The sequence below is a fragment of the Aedes albopictus genome, chromosome 3 (assembly GCF_035046485.1).
Source record: "Aedes albopictus strain Foshan chromosome 3, AalbF5, whole genome shotgun sequence".
Taxonomy (NCBI): Eukaryota; Metazoa; Arthropoda; class Insecta; order Diptera; family Culicidae; genus Aedes; species Aedes albopictus.
The window spans coordinates 143068599-143089529 of NC_085138.1; the positions used below are offsets into that span (position 1 = coordinate 143068599).

Below are 20931 nucleotides of genomic sequence, written 5' to 3' on the forward strand. Positions count from 1 at the left end.
GGATTACTAATGAATTTTCTTATAAATTCTTTTTTTTAGAATTTCCATCAAGGGCTTCTGGGAGTTCTCCCAGATATTTATTCAGGAAGTTCTTAAGAAATTCCTCCAATGATTCATTCAAAAGTACTTCCTTAGATGTCTAACGGGATTCTACTGAAGATTTCTGCAGAGTTTCTATCTTAAGTTCCTTTGAAGATATTTCTATCGCCAGAGACTCCCTCAAAATTTTAAGAATTTATGCAGGAAATTTAGAAAGGGATTTCTTCAACAGTTTTCAGATATTCTTGCAAAAATTACTTTACAAATCCTACAGGGATTGTTTCGGCATTTGTTTCCAGCGTTTCTCGAAGAATTCTTTGTGAAATTCTTTCAGTGATTTCTGCAAAAATTCATACAAGTTATTTTTTTTTTCAAAAATGGCTCTTGCGGTTCAATCAGAAATATCTCCTTAGATGTATTAAGAGATCCCTGCTGAATTTGTTCAGATGCCCGAGGAATTTTCAGTAATTCTTCCAGAAACTGCACAAAAAAAATTACAAAAACATTCTTTACTGATTTTTAAGAAATGCTTGGAAGATCGTCTCTAGAAATCACTTGAAACTCCTGTCAAGAAATGCATTAAAAACTCCTGGAGATTAACTTGAAAACTCCTAGAAGAAAAAAGTTATTTTTTCCTGTATAAATTCCTGAACAAAAATTTCTGAAGCAGTTTCTGAACTTATCACTTGTGCAATTCATGGATGAATGCCTTAGATAAAATCTAGGAATATATTTGAAGATACATCCTTCGAGAAAAAAAATCATGAGGGACTTATGGAACAACTCTGCTAGTAATTCCAAGAAAAAATGCTTTAGTGACTTCTGGAAGGATACCTGGAAAATCCGTAAATGAATTTCTGATGACATCTATTCGAAAATTCTGTTGAAATCACAGACAAAGGTGCCAATGAAATTCTTTTTTTTTTTCATAAATAAATTTCTGAAGGAACCCTGGATGGTTTTCTTAAGATATCCTTGGAATAACCCCTGAAGATACCTCTGAAGAAATTTTCAGAATAAAATCTTATACAATATCTGAAGGGTTTTGTACACAATAATCCCTACACTTCAACCACGTGAAATTGGTGAGGGAAATCCTACAGAAACAATAAAAAAATAGTGAGGATTTTTTTTGGATCCACTGACGAATTTCATTCCAAGATACTTTTGGAAGAAATGTTAGAAATACATAATAGAAATAAATAACTGGAGAACCCTCTGCAAAAGTTCATAGAAAAATTCCTTAAAAGATTACTTGAAAAACGATAAGAACAGATTCTGAAGTATTTTCTGCAGGAATTGTTGAGATAACCTTTCGAAAAAAAATTCTGTAAGAATCCCTGAAAGAAGGTCCAAATGAATCCAGAGGAATACCGAAAGGAACTCCCAGAGAAAAAAAAACTCTTGAGAATTTTCTAAAGGAGTTTCCAAATTAATGCCCGAGAAAATCCCTGACCAAATTGTGTTATACCTGAAGGTACATCTGGAGAAATTCAAGAAATAATTTCCGAAAAAGTTTCCGGAAGAATTTCTGAATGTCCCCTAGAGGAGTTTCTGAAAGAATATTCGAATATTTGTAATACATTTCTCCGTTTGGAGGAATTGCTAAAAAAAAACCTCTGGACCTGGAGGAATTAATAGAACATTTTTTTTAGAAATTTTTAAAGGAGTATTTGGAGAGATTACAAAATTTTGAAATCTTTTACAATATTTCGAGAGGAAATTCTTCAGAAATGTTTGAATAAATACATGAACGAATACAAGCATAAACCAGTTTCAAGATGAATCTTTTGAGAAATTTCCTAAAACGTGCTGAAATAGTGCCAACGGAAATTCCTCTACCCTTTGGAGGCGGAGGGGCCATATATGACCCCAATATAGAAAAGGCTGTATAAATTGACACATTCAATGAAACAGAATACTTTTTTATCCGTATTAACGAGATTTTTAGCCCCAGGCTAATTCATCTCGGGACCCACGCTTCACTTCCCTTCCGAAGGAAGAACTCACATTTTGCGAGTTTGTCGGGTCGGGAGTGGAATTCGATCCCAGGTCCTCGGCGTGATAGTCAAGTGTTCTAACCATCACACCAGGTCCGCTCCAATAAACAGAATACTGTCTTTGGCAAAGTTGTTGCAAATTAAGTCCATTATTTACGAAATTGGGAATATTTGTATTTGAGACTTCACTGACAACCTAGAACATCCTGAACATCATAAAGTTTGGAAAAACGAACTTATTGACATACCAGTAGTTCTAAAAGCTGAATTTGGATATGGGTTAATATTGTTTTATATTCTGGGATGTTCTAGGTGTTCCAAACTATGCTGTAGTAAAGTCCTTCAAATCTGCATTTATTAGGTGTTTTCGCCATAAAATATAGCATTACATAATCTTCTGGGATCCGTGAAGCTCTTGCAATCTACAATGTCATTTATAGACACTATAGAGATGTTCTAGGTCAGTCAAACTGCCTTGGAGTTCAGAACTTCAGGTCTACACTCGTAACAGCAGCCATATCTGTTAATCTGAGTAACGTTGCATAATCAACCGCGGTCACTGAACCAATCTGAAGCCTACTTGGTATTATAATAAACTTTTAAGACATTCAGGGTTATCCAAACTGTCCTATAATGAAGTCCTTCAAATCTACAAGATCAACTTTTTGTGTTTTCGCCATAAATAATAGCCTTGCATAATCTGCTGGGATCCCTGAAGCTCTTGAAATCTACAATGCCATTTATAGACACTATAAGGATATTCCAGGTCAGCCAAACTGCCTTGGAGTTCAGAACTTCAGGTCTACATTCGTAACAGCAGGCATGTCTGCCATACTGATTAACGCTGCATATTTAACCATGGGAATCGAACCAATCTGAAGTCTTCTTGTTATTATTATAAAACCTTTGGGCGTTCTGGGTCGTCCAAACTGCCCTAAAATGAATTCCTTCAAGTCTACAAGAATAACTATGTATTTTTACCATAAACAATAGTATTGCATAATCAGCTGGGATCAACTGTCATTTATAGACACTATAGACACAGATAAACAGACGTAAAACATTACGAGCACCAGTGGATACGTGGAAGAAACATTTCTTGCGAAAAGTTTCATCCCTCGGAACGGGAATCGAACCCTCACCCCATGGCATGGTACGTTTATACACTTGGTGACGCTTACCGCACGGCCACGAGGCTCCATTTTGTACCTTTGAAACATGTGTGCTATAAAAAGTTACCTTATCTAGTCTAACCCATCCAGATGCGTGAACTTCTGTAAAACTCAGAGCCACTCCAAAATACCGTTGAGATTTTTCAGGTATGCATACTAAACTTCCCTCCAACCAAGAACGTCCAGGTAAGGTAAAGATATGACACATCTCGAGTACAAATCTGACGGCAAATGTGGGACGCGGCCGAGGATAAGGACTGCAACCACGAATAACGAGAGACGGTTGACTACTTATCCCTTGAAAAAGGTCCAATACACGGGACCGAAACGTCGGGCTATGCCAAACTAGCCGTTTCAATGCTTTTAGACTGAGAAAGCCACAACAGTTCAACATTTCCTCCCAGTCGTATACCTCCTCCAAATTGCTGGACAATGTGTACGATTCTGAATAAATTATAAAACATCTCTATGTACCTAAAACAGAAACTTCAATTGCTGTAGATGCTAGATATCTAACATCATTATAGTTTGGATGACCCCAGCCGAGCTGAAGATGTCCATTGAACATTCAGAAGATTTATTGGACATTATAGACTACAAATCGTAGCTTTGTATAATGAAAGAAATTACCGTTACACCCGTAGAATTAAGGATCTTAATTCTAGAACAATTTGGATGTCCTAGGATATCCTAACTGTACTGATATAGTCTGTTGAACTTTCAGAAGACTTACTGGATATGATAGACTACAAATCGTAGTTTTGAATAATGAAAGAAGTTATCGTTACACCCGTATTCTTAAGGATCTAAACTCAGGAAAAGTTTGGATGACCTAGGATATCCCAACTGTACTGATATTGTCTTTTGAACTTCTAGAATACTTACTGGACATTATAGATTACAAATCGTAGCTTTGTATAATAAAAGTAGTTACCGTTACACGCGTAGACTTTAGGATCTAAACTCAAGAGCAGTTAGGATGACCGAGGACATCCTGACTGATCTGATACTGTCTATTGAGCTTTCAGAAAACTTACTGGACGTAATGGTACATGAATCGTAGCTTTGTATAATGAAAGAAGTTACCGTTACATGCCTTGACCTTAGCATCCAAACTCAAGAAAAATTTGGATGACTTAGGACATCCTGACTGATCTGATACTGTATATTAAACTTTCAGAAGACTTACAGGTCGTGCGCGTGATAACATAAATAGTAGCTTTGTATAACAAAAAAAAGTTACTATTAAACGCGTAGACTTTAGGATCTAAACTCAAGAAAAGTTTGGATGACCTAGATTATTCTGACTGATCTGATACTGTCTATTGAACTTTCATAAGACTTACTGGACGTGAGGGAATATAAATCGTAGCTTTGTATAATGAAAGAAGTTACCGTTACACTCGTAGACTTCAGGGTCTGTATTTTCAAGAACAGTTTGGGTGACCTAGGATATCCCAACTATTTTGATACTATTTTTTGAACTTCCAGAAGACTTACTGGACATTATAGATTACAAAACGTAGCTTTATATGAAGTTACCGTTACACCCGTAGACTTTAGGATCTAAACTCAAGAACCATTTGGATGACCTAGGATATCCCGACTGATCTGATTCAGTCTATTGAATTTTCAGAAGACATACTGGTCATGATAGGTTACAAATCGTTGCTTTGTATAATAGAAGAAGTTACCGTTACACGTGTAGACTTAAGGATCTAAACTCAAATACAGTTTGGATGACTTAGGATATCCAGAAAATATATTCTGCATCATATTCTACCCTTTCTATGCTATTGAACACCAAAACCACAGAAATGCGTAGAAAAAAACTCTATAAAACGCTTGGAAAAAAACCGACTTCAAAAGGTTAAAGAAAGCGAGAGGAAACCATGGAAAAATTTTCAAAGAAATTTAAGGACAGAGATGCAATTTGATTTTAGGTAGCAATTCGAACTACGAAAAAGAGTAAAAAACAATAAAATAATGCATTGCAAATGATTTATTATTACTCGATGAACATACCAGTCAATCAGACGTATTTCTTAAAACAATTACTACGAAAATTCTTATTCAGGAAATCCAGTCGTTCCATGCGGAAACCGTCAAGTGGGCATGAGATAGTGATAGGGCCCCACATATCGAACGAGAGTGAAACCAATGCGAGCGCCAACGTTGTCCAATTCTAGGAATAGTTAAATCAATCGATAAAAAATGTCTGTCTATTCGAATATTTTCCTGTCTTCGCAAGGACCGAAGTCCAGGGAGTCCACCCAATTAGGGATAACGTTAGCTATGCCTTAACCTACGAAACTTACACTTACGAAAGTCATACTTCAATTCTTCCGCGGCGCGCGTCGCAGCTTTTTGGGTTTATTCTCGATTTCTAGACGCTTTTTCCGCTCCAATCGGTTCTGGTGGGACTTGTGGTGCGCCAAAAAGTGATCGTTCCGTACGAACGGCTTCAGACAGCCCTCAATCAAGCATACATACGTCGGAGTTCCGTGGTGCTTTGCGAAGTGCCGATCGCGATCCTTCAAGTGTCGGTAGGTTTTCTCGCAATCCTGGCACTTATACGGCTTCATGCTGGGATCATGGTTCTGGCGATGCTTAAGCATGTCCGGCTCTGTGAGGTACGATTTCCCACAAACGTCACACCGGAACGGTCGAGTTTCCTGGTGCTGTACACGCAAATGCTGCAGCAAGCTACCCGATCTGCCGAATTCCTGGTTGCAGATCTTGCAATGAAACCCGGTACCGTACGAGATATGCCTCCTCATCGAGATGAGCTTTTCAGTTGCCTCGGCTTGTGAGGCATCGACTGGGTTGATATCCCGAACGTACTCGTTCGGAACTTCGACGTGTCTCTCTGATGCATCGATGTCTTGAACGGTTGGAGTCGCTGGGTCTGACTGTGTAGCAGCTTGACCAGCAATATCGAAGGATGGCACTTGGGCATAGCTAGTAGATGGAATGCCCGTGGCCAAACTAGGCTCCGATGTATCATCCAAGTCAGTCGTTAGTTGCGCTGACGAAATGTTCTCTCCGCTAGTCAATTCCGGAGGTGGTTCTGCTGCATCGTATGGCGATACTGGCTCGTAGCAAGGGTAACTCGTTGAAGGTACTGCAATCGTCAGGGAATCATGTGCTTGCTGAGTCCCCAAATTCTCCGCGTTGGGTGTGATCATCAGTTGCTTGAGTGGTGCTCTCTGTGGTTGCTCTGGAGTCATTACCACTTCGCTTTGCAGCTCATTCGTATCATTATTCGTCGGAAGTTTGAGGTTTGCTTGCTGTACAGGTTGCAATTTGCACAAAGGATCGATGTTAACCTTCTGCACGACATCAGGGCAGGATTGTTGAATATATTGTTCGATTTGCTTTGTTCTTATGTCAGCACCATCATCATCGTACACTTGTGGATCATTGGTCGGTTGTGTTTGAGCATAACTCGGCTGCTGGTTGTGGGTGGATCCCGTAATTACTGTTTCTTGAATTTCTGGGTATGACGAGACATTTCGCACCGGAACTATGCTTTGAATTTCACTGCAGTGATCTTTCCGAACACATAAATCGAGAGGGCTTTCTTGGAAGACCTGATTCGCTTTGTAATCAGTATTGTCTTCTATTCTAATGAATACCCCATTACTTTGTTCATACACTATCGTAGGTGCTCCATCGTAAGGCCACTGTTTCTTCCCCACAAATCGATCTTTGCTAACATCGCGCATCGGTTTTTGGTCACCCAAACTATTGTTCAAGTGTGTTTTGACGTCCATGTCCTCTAAATTCGATAAATTATCATTTATGCTTAATCAACACCATTCACAGGAACCGAGTTAGGACTACATACGTATATAGCATCGTCCGTTGTTTGCATAACTATAAAATGATCACTAGACAAGAGATCGCTCAACTGCATCAGAGCTCGACTAGCTACTGAGTGCGACTGTAGAATTATGATACATACCTGGGGGCTGTGGGGGCTGTCCATAAACCACGTGGTCATGAGGGGGGGGGGGGGGTTTGGCCGATGACCATTTTGTATGGACGAATAAAAATTTTTGTATGGACTAATGACCACGCGGGGGGGGGGGGGGGGGTTGAGAAGTCCCAAAAAAATGACCACGTGGTTTATGGACAGCCCCCTGACTCTCCTGTAACTCAGGAGCAAAGCAACTCTTTTGCTTGTACCAATACTGATAATACAACACAGCAAATGAGGATGAGATCGTACCCATCTATTATTCTAGTGTACAGTGTTTACTTATACTCTCTTGGGTTGAATTTTAGGTTTGACTTTTCTGCAGCACATATTACTTGTTGTACACAGGCAGTGCAGCTCAGATTGAGTATGAATGAGACCAGGGTTCCTGATTTCCACTTTTCATCTTCTTCCACATTCGAATACAGTCAGCAGCGAACGGTTTTCGCTTTAGTTTGTGTGTTTGCTTGTCAGCGACGACAGCAAACACCGGCGAACGGTGGGAAGCCATACATGGAATTTAAACATTCGTCTACATTCGCATCGCAAGCGATGGAGATTCTAGCGTGCGCAGCTTTTTCTTTTTTCTCACTCACTCTCGTAAACAAACACGAGAAAGAAACAGATGAAAGAGGGGGCATTTCGCCCCCTCTTTTATCTCGCTCTTTCTTGCGTGTATCGCAGAGAATGAGCGAGAAAAAAGAAAAAGCTGCGCACACAAGTGGATGGAGAAGTGATGCGATTCGTAAGTGATATTGCCCGTACGAATATTTGAAGTTTTCAAAAAATGTTTATTATTTTCTTTGCTAATCTAGCATTTCAACAACAATACACTCAAAAGGTTTGCATTACATGCAGAAATTCTCTTCTAGTTACGATAATAGCCACTTCGATCGCTCACCAGCATTCGTCACCATTCTCCATTCATTCATTCGCTTGCGAACCAAACTGCGACGATCGGCTACGAATATACATATCAAGCAGCTTGCGCTTCGCTTCCCACTGATGATGGGGTTGCGTATTTGATCACGACAATCCGTGTGCTGCATCTTTCTCGATTCGCTTCAGCAAAGAGGAGTGAATATGAATGGAGTGAGGCGAATTTACCGATCCTTGTAATGAGACCAACCAACTGTCAACGTACTTTTAGTAACCGATTTGTGATGATCGAGGAGATAATGAAGATATGATGAAGCCACACGTCGAATTTTCAAGAGCACAAATCTGAAGAACCAAATGAGGGATTGTACTTAAATGTTGATCGATTGGTCCCCACAAGCGACTGATCAATCGAACAACTTTTCAGCGCTTTGTAATATTTGCTTCTTCAGATTTGTGCTTTTGAATATTCAAGGTGTGGCTTCGTTCTATATTCACCTTAATACTACTTTCAGTCCTGGGCACCCACGGTGGTGCAGAGGGCCGAGTTGAAAGATTTTCATCCTGGGCGATTGCCAGCCAAAATTTCTGTCGATTTGCTTTATTTCGTTGTTGAGGCTGCGCCGCCATGAGCCTCTGGGTCTACTCCTGCTGCGATGTCCAGCTGGGTTCCAATCTAACGCTTGCTTGCAGATTTCGTTTCCACCCCTGCGTAGAACGTGGCCGATCCACCTCCACTTTTGCTCCCGAATTCCTGTCACTATCAGGCTTTGATGACATCGACGTTGGAGATCCGATTGTGAGGCCACCATATACGAACTTTTTACCTTACCTTACCGATCAGGCTAAGGCCGGGGTGGCCTCTGCTGTACATAGTAGCCGTCTCCATTCCACTCGGTCCATGGCTGTTTGTCTCCAGTTCCGCACTCTGCGTAGGGTCCGCTGATCGTCCTCCACTTGGTCGAGCCACTTAGCTCGCTGCGCACCACGTCTTCTTGTACCGGTCGGATGACTCTCGAGAATCATCTTAGTCGGGTTGCTATCCGACATCCTGATGACGTGACCCGTCCACCGTAGCCTCCCGATTTTCGTGGTATGGACGATGGTTGGTTCTCTTAGCAGCTGATGCAGCTCGTGGTTCATTCGCCATCTCCAAGTCCCGTCTTCCATCTGCACTCCGCCGTAGATGGTACGCAACACCTTCCGTTCGAAAACTCCAAGGGCGCGTTGGTCCTCTGCACGTAGGGTCTATGTTTCGTGCCCATAGAGAACAACCGGTCTTATCAGCGTTTTGTAGATAGTTAACTTCGTGTTACGGCGAACTTTATTCGATCGTAGAGTTCTGCGGAGTCCAAAGTAGGCACGATTTCCTGCCACAATGCGCCTCTGAATTTCTCTGCTGACTTGGAGATGAACCAGCTGCGGGCTGAAAATCTCCTTAATAAAGCTAATAATAATAATTCTCTACTTATATCGTTGTCGGCGGTCACCAGTGAGCCCAAGTACACGAATTCTTCAACCGCCTCGAATTTATTTCATCACCGTCGATAGAAATTCGGGGTAGCGGGTGCGGTGATTCCTCCCTGGAACCCTTTGCCATCATGTACTTTGTCTTCGACACCTTAATGACTAATCCGATTCCCCTGGCTTCACTCTTTAGTCGGATGTACGTTTCCGCCATCGTCTCAAATTTGCGAGCAATAATATCAATATCATCAACGAAACCAAGCAGCTGAACGGACTTCGTGAAAATCGTCCCACTCGTTTTTATCCCCGCTCTCCTTATTACACCCTCTAAAGCAATGTTGAACAGCAAGCACGAAAGACCATCAACTGGCCGTAACCCTCTGCGAGATTCGAAGGGACTCGAGAGTCTCCCTGATACTCAAACTACGCACATCACTCGTTGCATCGTCGCCTTGATCAATCGTATCAGTTTATTCGGAAATCCGTATTCGTGCATAATCTGCTATAGCTGTTCTCGATCGATTGTATCAAACGCCGATTTGAAATCGATGAACAAGTGATGTGTGGGCACGTTGTATTCGCGACATTTCTGCAACACTTGGCGGATGGCAACATCTGATCCGCTGTAGCTCGTTCACCCATGAATCCAGCCTGATACTGCCCAACAAACTCTCTTGCAATCGGCGCCATAAGATTAAGATAGTATCTTGTAGGCAGCGTTCAGTTTTGTGATCGCGCAATAGTTCCCGCAATCCAACTTGTCGCCCGTTTTGTAGATGGGAGATGGGACACACAATACCTTCCATCCATTCCTCCGGTAATACTTCCTTCTTCCGAATCTTGGTAATGACCCAGTGTAGTGCTCTCACCAGTGCTTCTCCACCGTATTTTAGAATCTCGCTTGATAATCGATCTGCTCCAACGCCACAGTGGGAAAAATCGACCCAAAAAACGGATCTTTTAACGCCGCTGGTTTCGGCACGTGAAGTTGACCATTTCTGACGTAAAAAAATACGAGAAATCGATTGGTGCTAAATTCATTCACCGCACGGCACGGGAAGTGATCCATTTTGCCCCATTTTGCCCTTTTTTCATACGAAAAGAGAATCAAAATGTACTTTCCAACAACTAACACGACTGCAGCCCATTGAAAATAGCTGCAAAAGTAATGAGAGGTTAATAGAAATCATAAACATATTAGAAGGATCCTTTTATATGCTTGTTTTGCCCCATATGCCCCAACAACTGCTGGAAATTGTGAATTTTACATTATTTAAAATGGATTTTTAAGGTTACTGATTTGATTGTTTTTTTTTTTGCATAATCAAAAAGCGCTAGATTTGTAATTATCACAATCATCTTCAGTAGTTGTCCAATTTGCCCCATTTTGCCCTATTATCATAGAAAAATAAGATTTAAATTGCATTTATAAGAAACAGATACTGCTATGAAACGTTGAAATTAGTTTTAGTAGCAATTGGAAGCTAACAGTTATCATACGCATATATGAAAGATATTTTCCCTATTTTACCCTACATGCCCCCAAAACTGCTGGATGATAACATTTTTTTATTGTTTTGTAATGTCACTAGTTGCAATAAATGAAGTCCTGGATCATTTTTTAAATATTCAAATACGTTTTATCGATTGGCTTTGAATCATTCACGGGAGGGTACAAATAGCTGTCCATTTTACCCCAATTTGCCCTGATTTGTTGTCGCCTCATGAATGAGTTGATTTCCCGCATTTGCTTATGTGCGAATTGTTGGACTTTTGGTACCAATTGAAACCAATGTAATCGAAAGGACAGTTAAAAAATATGACTTTGGGGAATTCAGGGTATAATAAGCATTAATCTTAATCTTAATTTGTGGCAAATATGCAAACAACTTATTAAATTAGGCATCTTGAATATTGATAATTTGGTGCTTTAAGACGCATTATTTTATCAGTTTAGCGCATATTTGACATATTTTTTAAAATGCTTATTATGCCCTTAATTCCCCATCAAAAGCTGATATTACAGAAAAAGTCTAATATATGTCTTTTTGATAATACTGGTTTCAGTACCAATACTAATAATCAATCAATAAGAAATCAATTTATTCATTACATGACAAAAAATCAGGGCAAATTAATTTATTCATCACATGACAAAAAATCAGGGCAAATTGGGGTAAAATGAACAGCTATTCATACCATTCCGAGAATGGTTTTAGCATAAATCGATAAAACGCATTTGTATATGTATATCAAAAATCGACTTCATGTTTTGCATCCAGCAACATAACAAAACCATACAAAATACGTTATTATCCAGCAGCTTTAGGGGCATGAAGGGTAAATATGGAAAATATCTTTCATATATGTGCATGATAACTTGATGTTAGCTTACAATTTCACCTAAAACTAATTTCAACGTTCCATAGCAGTATATGTTTTTCATAAATACATTTTAAATTTCGTTTTTTCATGAAAATAGGGCAAAATGGGGCAAATTGGACAACTCCCGAAGATGATTCTGGTGACAATAGTTCTAGCACTTTTTGTTTATGCCAAACAAATCAACTTCAAATCAGTAATATTAAAAATCATCTCATAATTAGGACAAATTGTGAATATACAGCAGTTGTTGGGGCATATGGGGCAAAATAAGCATATAAAAGGATCTTTCATGTATTCTTATTATTGCTATTAACTTCCAATTACACCTGCAGCTATTTTCAACGATCTACAGTCGTTTTGGTTGTTTGAAGGTACATTTTGATTCTCTTTTAGTATGAAAAAAAGGGCAAAATGGGGCAAAATGGGGCAAAATGGGGCAAAATGAACCATTTCCCGTGCCGTGCGGTGAATGAATTTAGCACCAATCGATTTCTCGTAATTTTTTATGTCAGAAATGGTCAACTTCACGTACCGAAACCAGCGGCGTTAAAAGATCCGTTTTTTGGGTCGATTTTTCCCACTGTGCAACGGCTTTGCTGTATTTCAACAAGCCAACCTCCTCCTCAATCTCTTGGAGGCTGGGGGCTGGACATCTTTCGTCCTGCGCACATATTCCAAGATCTGTTACCACGCCACCTTCGGTGCTTGCAACGTCGCCCATTGAGGTGCTCATCGTAATGCTGCCGCCACTTCTCGACCACCTCACGCTCGCTCGTGAGAAGATTCCCGTGATTGTCTCGGCACATGTCGGCTTGTGGCACAAAGCCTCTGCGCGAGCGGTTCAGCTTCTCAAAGAACTTTCGTGTGTCCTTAGCGCGGAAGGTACAGCGCTTCCATCGCTTCGCGATCTTGTTTTTCCTGCTGACGCTTCTTCCTCCGGAAGATTGAGTTCTGCCTGATCCGCACCTGTCCAAAACGTGCTTCATTCGCCTTTGTACGGTGTTGCAGCATTCTCGCCCATACTGTATTCTTCTCGTTTTTCAACTGTTCACATTCGCCGTCGTACCAGTCGTTTATGTTATTCGGAGTTGCGAAGCCTTGTGCTCCAGTTGAGGTACTAGCTATGGCGAAACGGATGTCCCTCCAGCCGTCTCAATGCGTAGCTGCGCCAAGTTGCTCTTCCGTTTGTAGGGTCACTGCTAACTAACTGCTGCGCGTAGTCTTGAGCAACTTCTACGTTACGCAGCAGCTTGATGTTGAGCCACGGCGTTCGACTTCGACGCGTGATATTTATCTTGCAAGAGAGAATTGAAACTTCGGAAATCAAAACTTCAGCGAAGTTCGGCGTCGGCATTCTAATTTGGGGTTCACCGACACATAAGAATTACCTGTGTCGGCGACGCTTCTATTAGAATGCCGAAGCTTTTACTTCGGCGAACTTTTGCTAGGAATATTTGATTTCACATATGGACTTCGGTCAAAAATAAATCAATATGTACAATAATAATTTCTTGATTTTTCTTGAAAATTTTCTTCTATGGATTACTACTACGGTTTGATTACTTGAAACGGAAAATATTTCTTCTAATCTCTAACAACAAAGCAAAAATTGACTAACTTCGGAACAATAACTAACAAAACGTGAACAACTCTAACTATCAATTCAAAGTTGAAGTTCGGAAACGAAACTGAGAAATAAACACAGCCACAGACAAACAGACGTAACACCTTGAACGATTTTAATGGAAATCCATCGCCCAGTTCACACTACCATCACCTGGTGGAAAAGTTGCACGAATCACTGTGTTGAGCAATATCGTCAACAGAAGGCGCTAATGTGAAACGTCAACCGCATAGAAAAACGATGCGCGCGCCTCTGATTGTGAAAGCCACAACTATAAAAATTTAAAATGATCGTTAAAAGCGTGGTCGATGGGAATTAAGCAAGTGTTACGTCTGTTTGTCTGTGCTTAAGCATTATATTTTAATAATAATACTTTTTTTGTACTTATAAAATCATTGTATACTGTTTTTTATTCTTCTCTAATATTATCACAGACAAACGGATGTATGGCTTTCTACAATAACAACAAAAATCATCATTACGGGAATATAGTCGTTCCGTGGGGAAACCGTCAAGTTGGCATAAGATGGCGGTTGTGCGCCAAACGTCAAACGGAGGTGAAACCGATGTGAGCGCTATCGATGTCCATTCCTACAAATAGATAAAAGAAAAAAACGTTAAAGAAGCAAGAACATTGATAGACAAACACACAGACGAATTACTTAGAACACATTGCAATAAAAACCATCGTAACGAAACAAATACTTATCACGCTGTGTTTTGCAAAGCGCTCACCAGGTAGCGGTAGTAAGGAAACATAAAAAACGAGCAAACAAGTCAAAACAATAAAGCGAGTACCGCGAGCGAGCGATTGGCGATCTACAGAGTATTAATACTTTTGATCTAACTGTTGAAAAATGGATAGTAAATACGTTGTTTGTGTACGGATAAATCAAAACACCGGGCAAGACGTCTGTTAGTCCAACTAATTATTGATGTTCACTTCAGACCTAGATGGATTGACACAAAACTGTCTTTCACGCTGAGACACATTCTCTTGGTGTCACTTTGGTGTTTTGATGGCGCATATGTATGTTTTCCTGTCTTCACAAGAACCGCAGTCCTGGGAGTTCACCAAATTGGCAGGTATTACGTGAGCGATACCCTAACCTATAATGAAATCAAGCATACCTAAACTCCAGCGTTTATACTCCTTCATCTGTTTTCTCCCGATTGCCTGGTTTTTCCTCCTCTCTGCTCTAATTTCCGGCCCTTCCACCTCCCGCTTCAATCGGTTCTCGTGGCAGACCACATGCGCCATCATGTGATCGCGCCGTGCGAACGCCTTGGAGCAGCCCTCAATCACGCATACATACGACGGCGTTCCGTGGTGCGTTTCGAAATGACGATCACGATCCTTCATGTGGCGGTAGCTTTTCTCGCAACTATGGCACTTATGTGGCTTCATTCTGGGATCATGATTCCGGCGATGCTCACGCAGGGCCCGCTCTGTGAGGTACGTTTTCCCGCAGATGTTGCACCGGAAAGGCCGGGCTTCCTGGTGCTTTTGACGCACGTGCTGCCTGAAGCTGCTCTTTCTGCCGAATTCCAGCTTGCATATGTTGCAGTAGATCTCGGTGCCATATGGGATTTTGCGATTGCCATATATTTTCTCCGAGTTGGACTTGTCAGTCGCCGTAGGCTGTGGGGCATCGATTCGGTAGACTTCCCGAACCGGGTAGACATTGCTGTTACCAGCCGCTGGACGGACGTACCCATACGGAACTTGAACGTTACTCGCTGATGGAATAATGGCTTGAACGGTTGGGGCCACAGGGGCTGGATGTGTAACTACTTGATTACAGAATGGTGAAGAAGGCAATTGAGTATAGCTTGAAGATGGCATGCTGTAGGCCAAGCTAGGCTCCAATTCATCCAAATCATCAAAAGCGAATTGTGCGGATGAAAAATATTCTGCACAAGTTATTCCGGGAGCTGGTTCTGCTGCATCGATTGGCGATATTGTCTCGTCGCAAGTGCTAGTCGTTGACGGTGCTGCAATCGTCGGGAAGTCTTGAACTTGCTGTGTCCTCAAATTATCCACGTTGGGTGTGGTCATCAGCTGGTTGAGTGGTGTTCTCTGGCTAGACGTAGACTTGCAGGACGGAATTTGAGTTATGATCGCTTCGTTTAACAGGTCTGGACTTGACACAGGCTTGAGATGTGCCTGCTGTACAGGTTGCAATTTGTGCAAATGTTCGATTTTATCCTCCTGCATAACATCAGACCAATTTCGATGAACATCTGTTTCGATTGGCTTCGTTCTGAAGTCGGCACCATTAGTTTCGTACACCTGTAGATCTCCACTGGTCGACTGTGTTTGAGCAGAACTCGCCGACTGGTTCTGGGTGGAGCTCACCATTACTGTTGGTTGACTTTCTGGACCTAACGTGAAACTTGGCACCGGAACAACGGTTTCCATATCACTCAAGTAATCATACCACATCGGAGTAGATGTCTCGGGATGCTGACTCATACTACTATATGCAAATTGATCTTTCTGAATGGCATCGCTTAAATTCCCGGGACTTTCCTCCAATACCGGATTCGCTTTGGTAATAGCAATGCCATCTTTTTTAATGGATACCTTATCATTTTGTTTACGACCCATCGGAGGCGCTCCATCGTAGTACCACTGGTTTACCCCTACTAGCTGATCTTCACTAATATTACTTAACAGGTTTTCATTCCACAAACTATTGATCAAGTTGTCCACATCTTCTAGATTTGATAAACTGTTGTCCAATAATGAGCTTTCCATTTTGGCCAACACTTTCCACTGGAACCGAGTTAGTACTATATCAAATCGTCCCTTGTTTTTACAACCAATGAATGATCAAGACTAGAGAACATTGTCTGGCGGCATCGGAGCTCATCTGGCAGATGGGTGACTGTGGTTTATGATACCTGTCTCTCCTGGTACTCTTGAGCAAAACTTCTACTTGTACCCATACTAGTAACGACGCACAGCAAATGATTTTGAGAGTGTACCCATGTCTTCATCTATCACACAGTTAGTGCTAATACTCATTCTCTTGGGTCGAACGTGGCTGCTCGTATACACAGGCGGTCAAAATAGATCAACTTGAGTATGACTGAGACCATAGAATTAGCATCCAATAGCCAATCAACGGCTTTTCAGTGATGGATTCGTTTCGTGATTATCGGGGAGAACAGGGGGCATAATTAACCCGTTAACACCCGGGACGATCTACTTTTGGCAGAAATGCAATACCTTCTTTGTTTTAAAACATTGACCCATGGATTTTTTTATAGTCAAGGGGAATAGTTGTGCTAAGAATTGCATGGTATCTCCCCCCTTTGCACCATCCCCCTTTTGCTAGTAGCCGAAAATACGTGGCTTTTTTTGTATTTTTTTATAAACTCTACATGTTTTTGCTCAAATTTCATCGTATTGCTAATTATCAATAGTTTTCACTGGTCCTTGACTTGCAATGTATTACTACCCTTCATAGTCTGTTGAAGTTTTGATCCAAGAGCTATTCTAAGGCCTCTAAAGTACTCTGTAGTTTGTGTCACAAATCCAACATCCTATACTAAATTTTATGCACGATGAAAGCAAAGAACATAGTCTACGGTACTCAGAAAGCCTTAAAGTACTCCTAGAAAATTCATGGTACATGAATTGGGTAATTTAGGTCGTCCAAACTACTCTGGAATTCATTTTTATAAGATCTACAACATCTGCCATCATTTTCGTTCACTCTGTTCAAGAAACTTAGTCACGTTGATGTCCATTAGACCTCACAATGCTACGAGTAACTTATGGTAGTTGAACATTCCGTGAAATACAAATGGCCTCCAAAACACATTGAAGTTTTGGTTACGGTCATGTATCATGCCTAAATTGTAAAAACATATTCGTGGGATGTAGTCTATACTACTGCTGGAACCTCAGTGCACAACTACAATACCCCATGAATATACATTCCAGGCTTTCCAAACTATTTTTGGAATTAGAACCTTCAAGGTCTACAGGCTCTACTCTTGTTTCTGTGCACTCTATCGGCATAATTCTTTCAAGATTGTGTCTGTTGCACCTCATAATATTACGAGTATCTCTATGCGTTGCTATTTGGGTGTCCACTGGCAAACAAACGGACCCAATGTGCTTTGAGGTATGGTCGCAATATCTGTAAATCTATGGATATTTTTATTGTAGAGCCTCAGACTGCAATTCTAATAATCAAGTAACATTCACTTGGTGATCTAGGTCATCCAAACTATTCTGGAATTAAGTCATCAAGAGCATCAAGCTCCACAAGCTCTACTGAATCTCTTTACTTTGTTGGAGTAGTCCCTCCAAAAAATCCTTCAGGAATTCCATCAAGACTTTCTCCAAGAATTCCTCAAAGAATCTTTCCAGGTATTTTTCCAAGAATTTCCGCCAATAATTCCTGGAAGAGTTCCTCCAAGTATACTTTAAGAAATTCCTACAAGAATCCCTCCAGGAATTTCTGGGAGAATTCCTTCAAGAATTCCAACAGGAATTTTTTAAAGAATTTCTGCAGATATTACTCTAAAAATGCAGCCAAGAATTCCTCAAAGAATCCCTCTAGGTATTCCTCCAAGAATTTCTGCAGGAATTCCTCATAGACATCTGCCAAGAAATTCTCCAAGCATTCCTCCAGGAATTCCTGCAAGAGTTTCTCCAGGAATTCCTGCAAGAGTTTCTCCAGGAATCCCTGAAAGAATTTCTCCAGAAACCCGCAGTTAATCGTCCAGAAACTCTTCCAGAGATTCATCCGAAATTACTTTCAGGCATAACTTCAGAAATTCCTCCAGGAATTCTTGAAGAAATTTTTCAAGGAATTCCAACAGAAATTGCTTCAGGAAATCCTCCAGGAACTTCTTCAGGAATTCCTCGTAGAATTCTTCCAGGAATTCCTCCAGGGATTTTTAAGGATTTTTTTTTTCAAGAATTCCTCCATAAATTCCTTAATGAATTCCTCCAGGACCCTTTGGGAAACCTTTAGTAATTCCTCAAGAAAATACTCCAGGGATTACTTTAAGAATTCGTCCGAGAATGACATCAAGGATTTCCTCAGAAACTGCTCCAAAATTTTTAAGGAATCACGGGAGAAATTCCTTCCGAAATTACACTAGGAACTCCTTCAGGAATAACTCCAGGAATTACTCTAAGAATTCCTCCAGGAATTAATCTACGAACTCTTTCGGGAATTGCTCCAGTAATTTCTCCAGGATGTCCTCCAAGAATTATTCCAGGAAATACTCCAGTAGTTCCTACAAGAAATATTCCAGGAATTCCTCCAGGAAATATTTTTTTTAATCCTAAAAGGGATACCTGGGGTCCATTGGACCCCAGGCGCCTTTCAGAGCTCGTCTTTGATGGAACACACTCAGCGAGGTGACGAAACTGAGGCCATGAAGGTATCCCTTTTAGGGTTAATAACATCAAAAATTACTCCAGGAATTCCTCACGTAAATCCTTCAGGAATTCCTCTAAGGATTCCCCCAGGCTGTTCTTTTAAAAATCCTTCACAAATTACTACATGAATTCTTCCGGAAAGTACAACCGGAAGATTTTCTCCAGAAATTTCTTCAAGAAATTCTTGAACAAATTCCTGGAAGAATTCTTGAATGTGGAATTCTTGAAAGTAGGCTTGAAGGTATTCTTGGATGATTTCCTGAAGGAATTCCTTCAGTTTCTTCTAGGCATTTCTGGAGGAGTTTCTGAAGGATTTCTTGAAAGAATTCCTGAAGGTGTTTCTTAAAAAAATCCCCGAAGGTATTGCTTGAGTAATTCCTGGAGAGATCCTTGGAGGAATTTTTGACTGAAGCATTGGAGCAGGGCTTATCAGAGTTTCTGTAGGAATTCCTGAAAGAATTTCTGGAGAAATACCTAGACGGATACTTGGAGAAATTCTTAGCAGAAGTTTTGGAGGAATAACTGGAGAAATTCTTGGAAAATTCATGGAGAAATTCTTGAAGGAATTCTGGGAAGAAGTCTCAGAGCAGTTCCTCGGAGGAATCCCTGAAGTTTTTATTCTTCAATCACTTAACTTAATTTACAGCTCTATTGTCCACTAGGGCACTGCGTGAGCAATTCCAATTGGAAGCTGTACATACACTTTGTAAAGCGCCTAAATGTATTCTATTTCTAATTGTACTATATCGAACTGGTGGCCGTTGCGCTGCTTTCACTTTCTACTCTATTGTGGTAGAATGATGAGCTCGAGGATGTTGATGTGTGGCCGTTGGTTGTTCCTGTATCCAGTCCGATGGGGGGTCCATTATGGGTTGCCGTTCGCTGATGTCCAAGTATCTGGGTTCATTTGAGTAATGGGCCCAGAAGAGGGTCAGTTTCAGCTGCTCTCAGGGGGAAAGAGCAACTGACGAAAGTGCCGGGGCTGGGATCGAACCCATGACCATCTGCTTATGAAGCAAACGAGCAGCCACCACACCACGGGCCCCGGCATTTCAGTGATCTCTGTGCGAGTTCCTTGAGAATTTTCTAGGAAAACTTCTTGAGGGATCCCTGAGGTAGTTTCTTGAGGATTCTGTGTAGAAATGTATAGAGTCATCCCTGAGGAAAATTTTGGAGGCTTGCTTGAGGGAATTCCCTGAGGTTAAGATCAGGAAATTTCTCTGGGCACTTCTTGGACACTTTCTCGGAATAGGTTCTCGAAGAAATTACTGGAGGAATTCTCGAAGAAATTTTTGGAGGGATTCCCGAAGGGATTTCTGCAAAATTTCAAGAGGAACTTCAGAGCAAAGTTCCAAGTGGAAGATTTTGTGGAGGAATTCACAAAGGAATTTCTGGAGGGATTCTCGGAGAACTTCTAGAGAATTTTCCTCACTAATTTGTAGAACAGTAAGCCGGAGCCCGTAGGAATTTCTGCGGGAATTTCCGGAGAAATTTCTATAAGAATTTACTGAGGAATTTCCTTGTGTAGTTACCGGAGAAGTTTCACGCAGAAAAAAACATGGTAATATCAAAAATATTTGAGGTAAACTCAAATAAATTGTCAATTTGTTCTGGCAACAAAAAAAAAAACTGTTTGGAGCAAATCGAACGTCGCATTTGAAGCAAATTCAATCCATTTTTGAAACAAACATGCATCTTCTGACGGGTTATGCTAGAAACAAATGTTTTTTTTTTGTTTTTTTTTTTATGGCAAGTCGGCCCTACGGAAACATTTGCTTTCCAATAAAATTTACAAAGTCATTTCCTTCTCCAGGAAAACCCTTTTTTCCTCGTGGCACTTTCAATGCCAGCATCATGTAGATAACATACGCTCCCGAAATCAATGGGATTTCGTGGAAACTTTTGGTGAAACTTGACTTTTTTGCAAGAGGAAATCTTGTTTGGTGCTGCAGCTGGAACTTGAGAGTTTTGTT

General features: G+C 40.9%; 3 protein-coding genes across 21 annotated transcripts in view; 1 reads left to right on the forward strand and 2 right to left on the reverse strand.

The window, feature by feature from the left end:
• LOC109424083 (uncharacterized) overlaps window positions 1-20931 on the forward strand; it is a 638365-nt gene that overhangs the window by 366539 nt on the left and 250895 nt on the right. The gene's annotated exons all lie outside the window — the stretch shown is intronic.
• Window positions 590-7148, reverse strand: LOC109424089 (zinc finger protein 808). 2 transcript variants are annotated; one of them, XM_029880225.2, is made up of 3 exons: window positions 6541-7148; window positions 5530-6420; window positions 590-5396 (listed from the first exon to the last, which is right to left on the reverse strand). In XM_029880225.2, the coding sequence occupies exons 1-2, from the start codon at window positions 6985-6987 to the stop codon at window positions 5548-5550; spliced, it is 1320 nt and encodes a 439-aa protein (XP_029736085.1). In that variant the 5' UTR covers window positions 6988-7148; the 3' UTR covers window positions 590-5396; window positions 5530-5547. The 2 variants fall into 2 exon arrangements, with proteins under 2 accessions (XP_029736085.1, XP_029736081.1); XM_029880221.2 differs by having other exon boundaries at window positions 5530-6992; window positions 7062-7145.
• Window positions 13419-20931, reverse strand: part of LOC109416279 (sal-like protein 3) — a 50457-nt gene continuing 42944 nt past the window's right edge. Inside the window, exons 1-2 of one of the 2 annotated variants that reach the window (XM_019690311.3) lie at window positions 14680-16504; window positions 13419-14139 (exon numbers count right to left, since the gene is read on the reverse strand). In XM_019690311.3, coding sequence (XP_019545856.3) covers window positions 14096-14139; window positions 14680-16309 — 1674 coding nt within the window. In that variant the 5' untranslated portion in view covers window positions 16310-16504 and the 3' untranslated portion in view covers window positions 13419-14095. Of the gene's footprint in view, window positions 14140-14679; window positions 16505-20931 lie in introns of those variants that run through there. The other variant, XM_062842981.1, reaches the window with a different exon arrangement.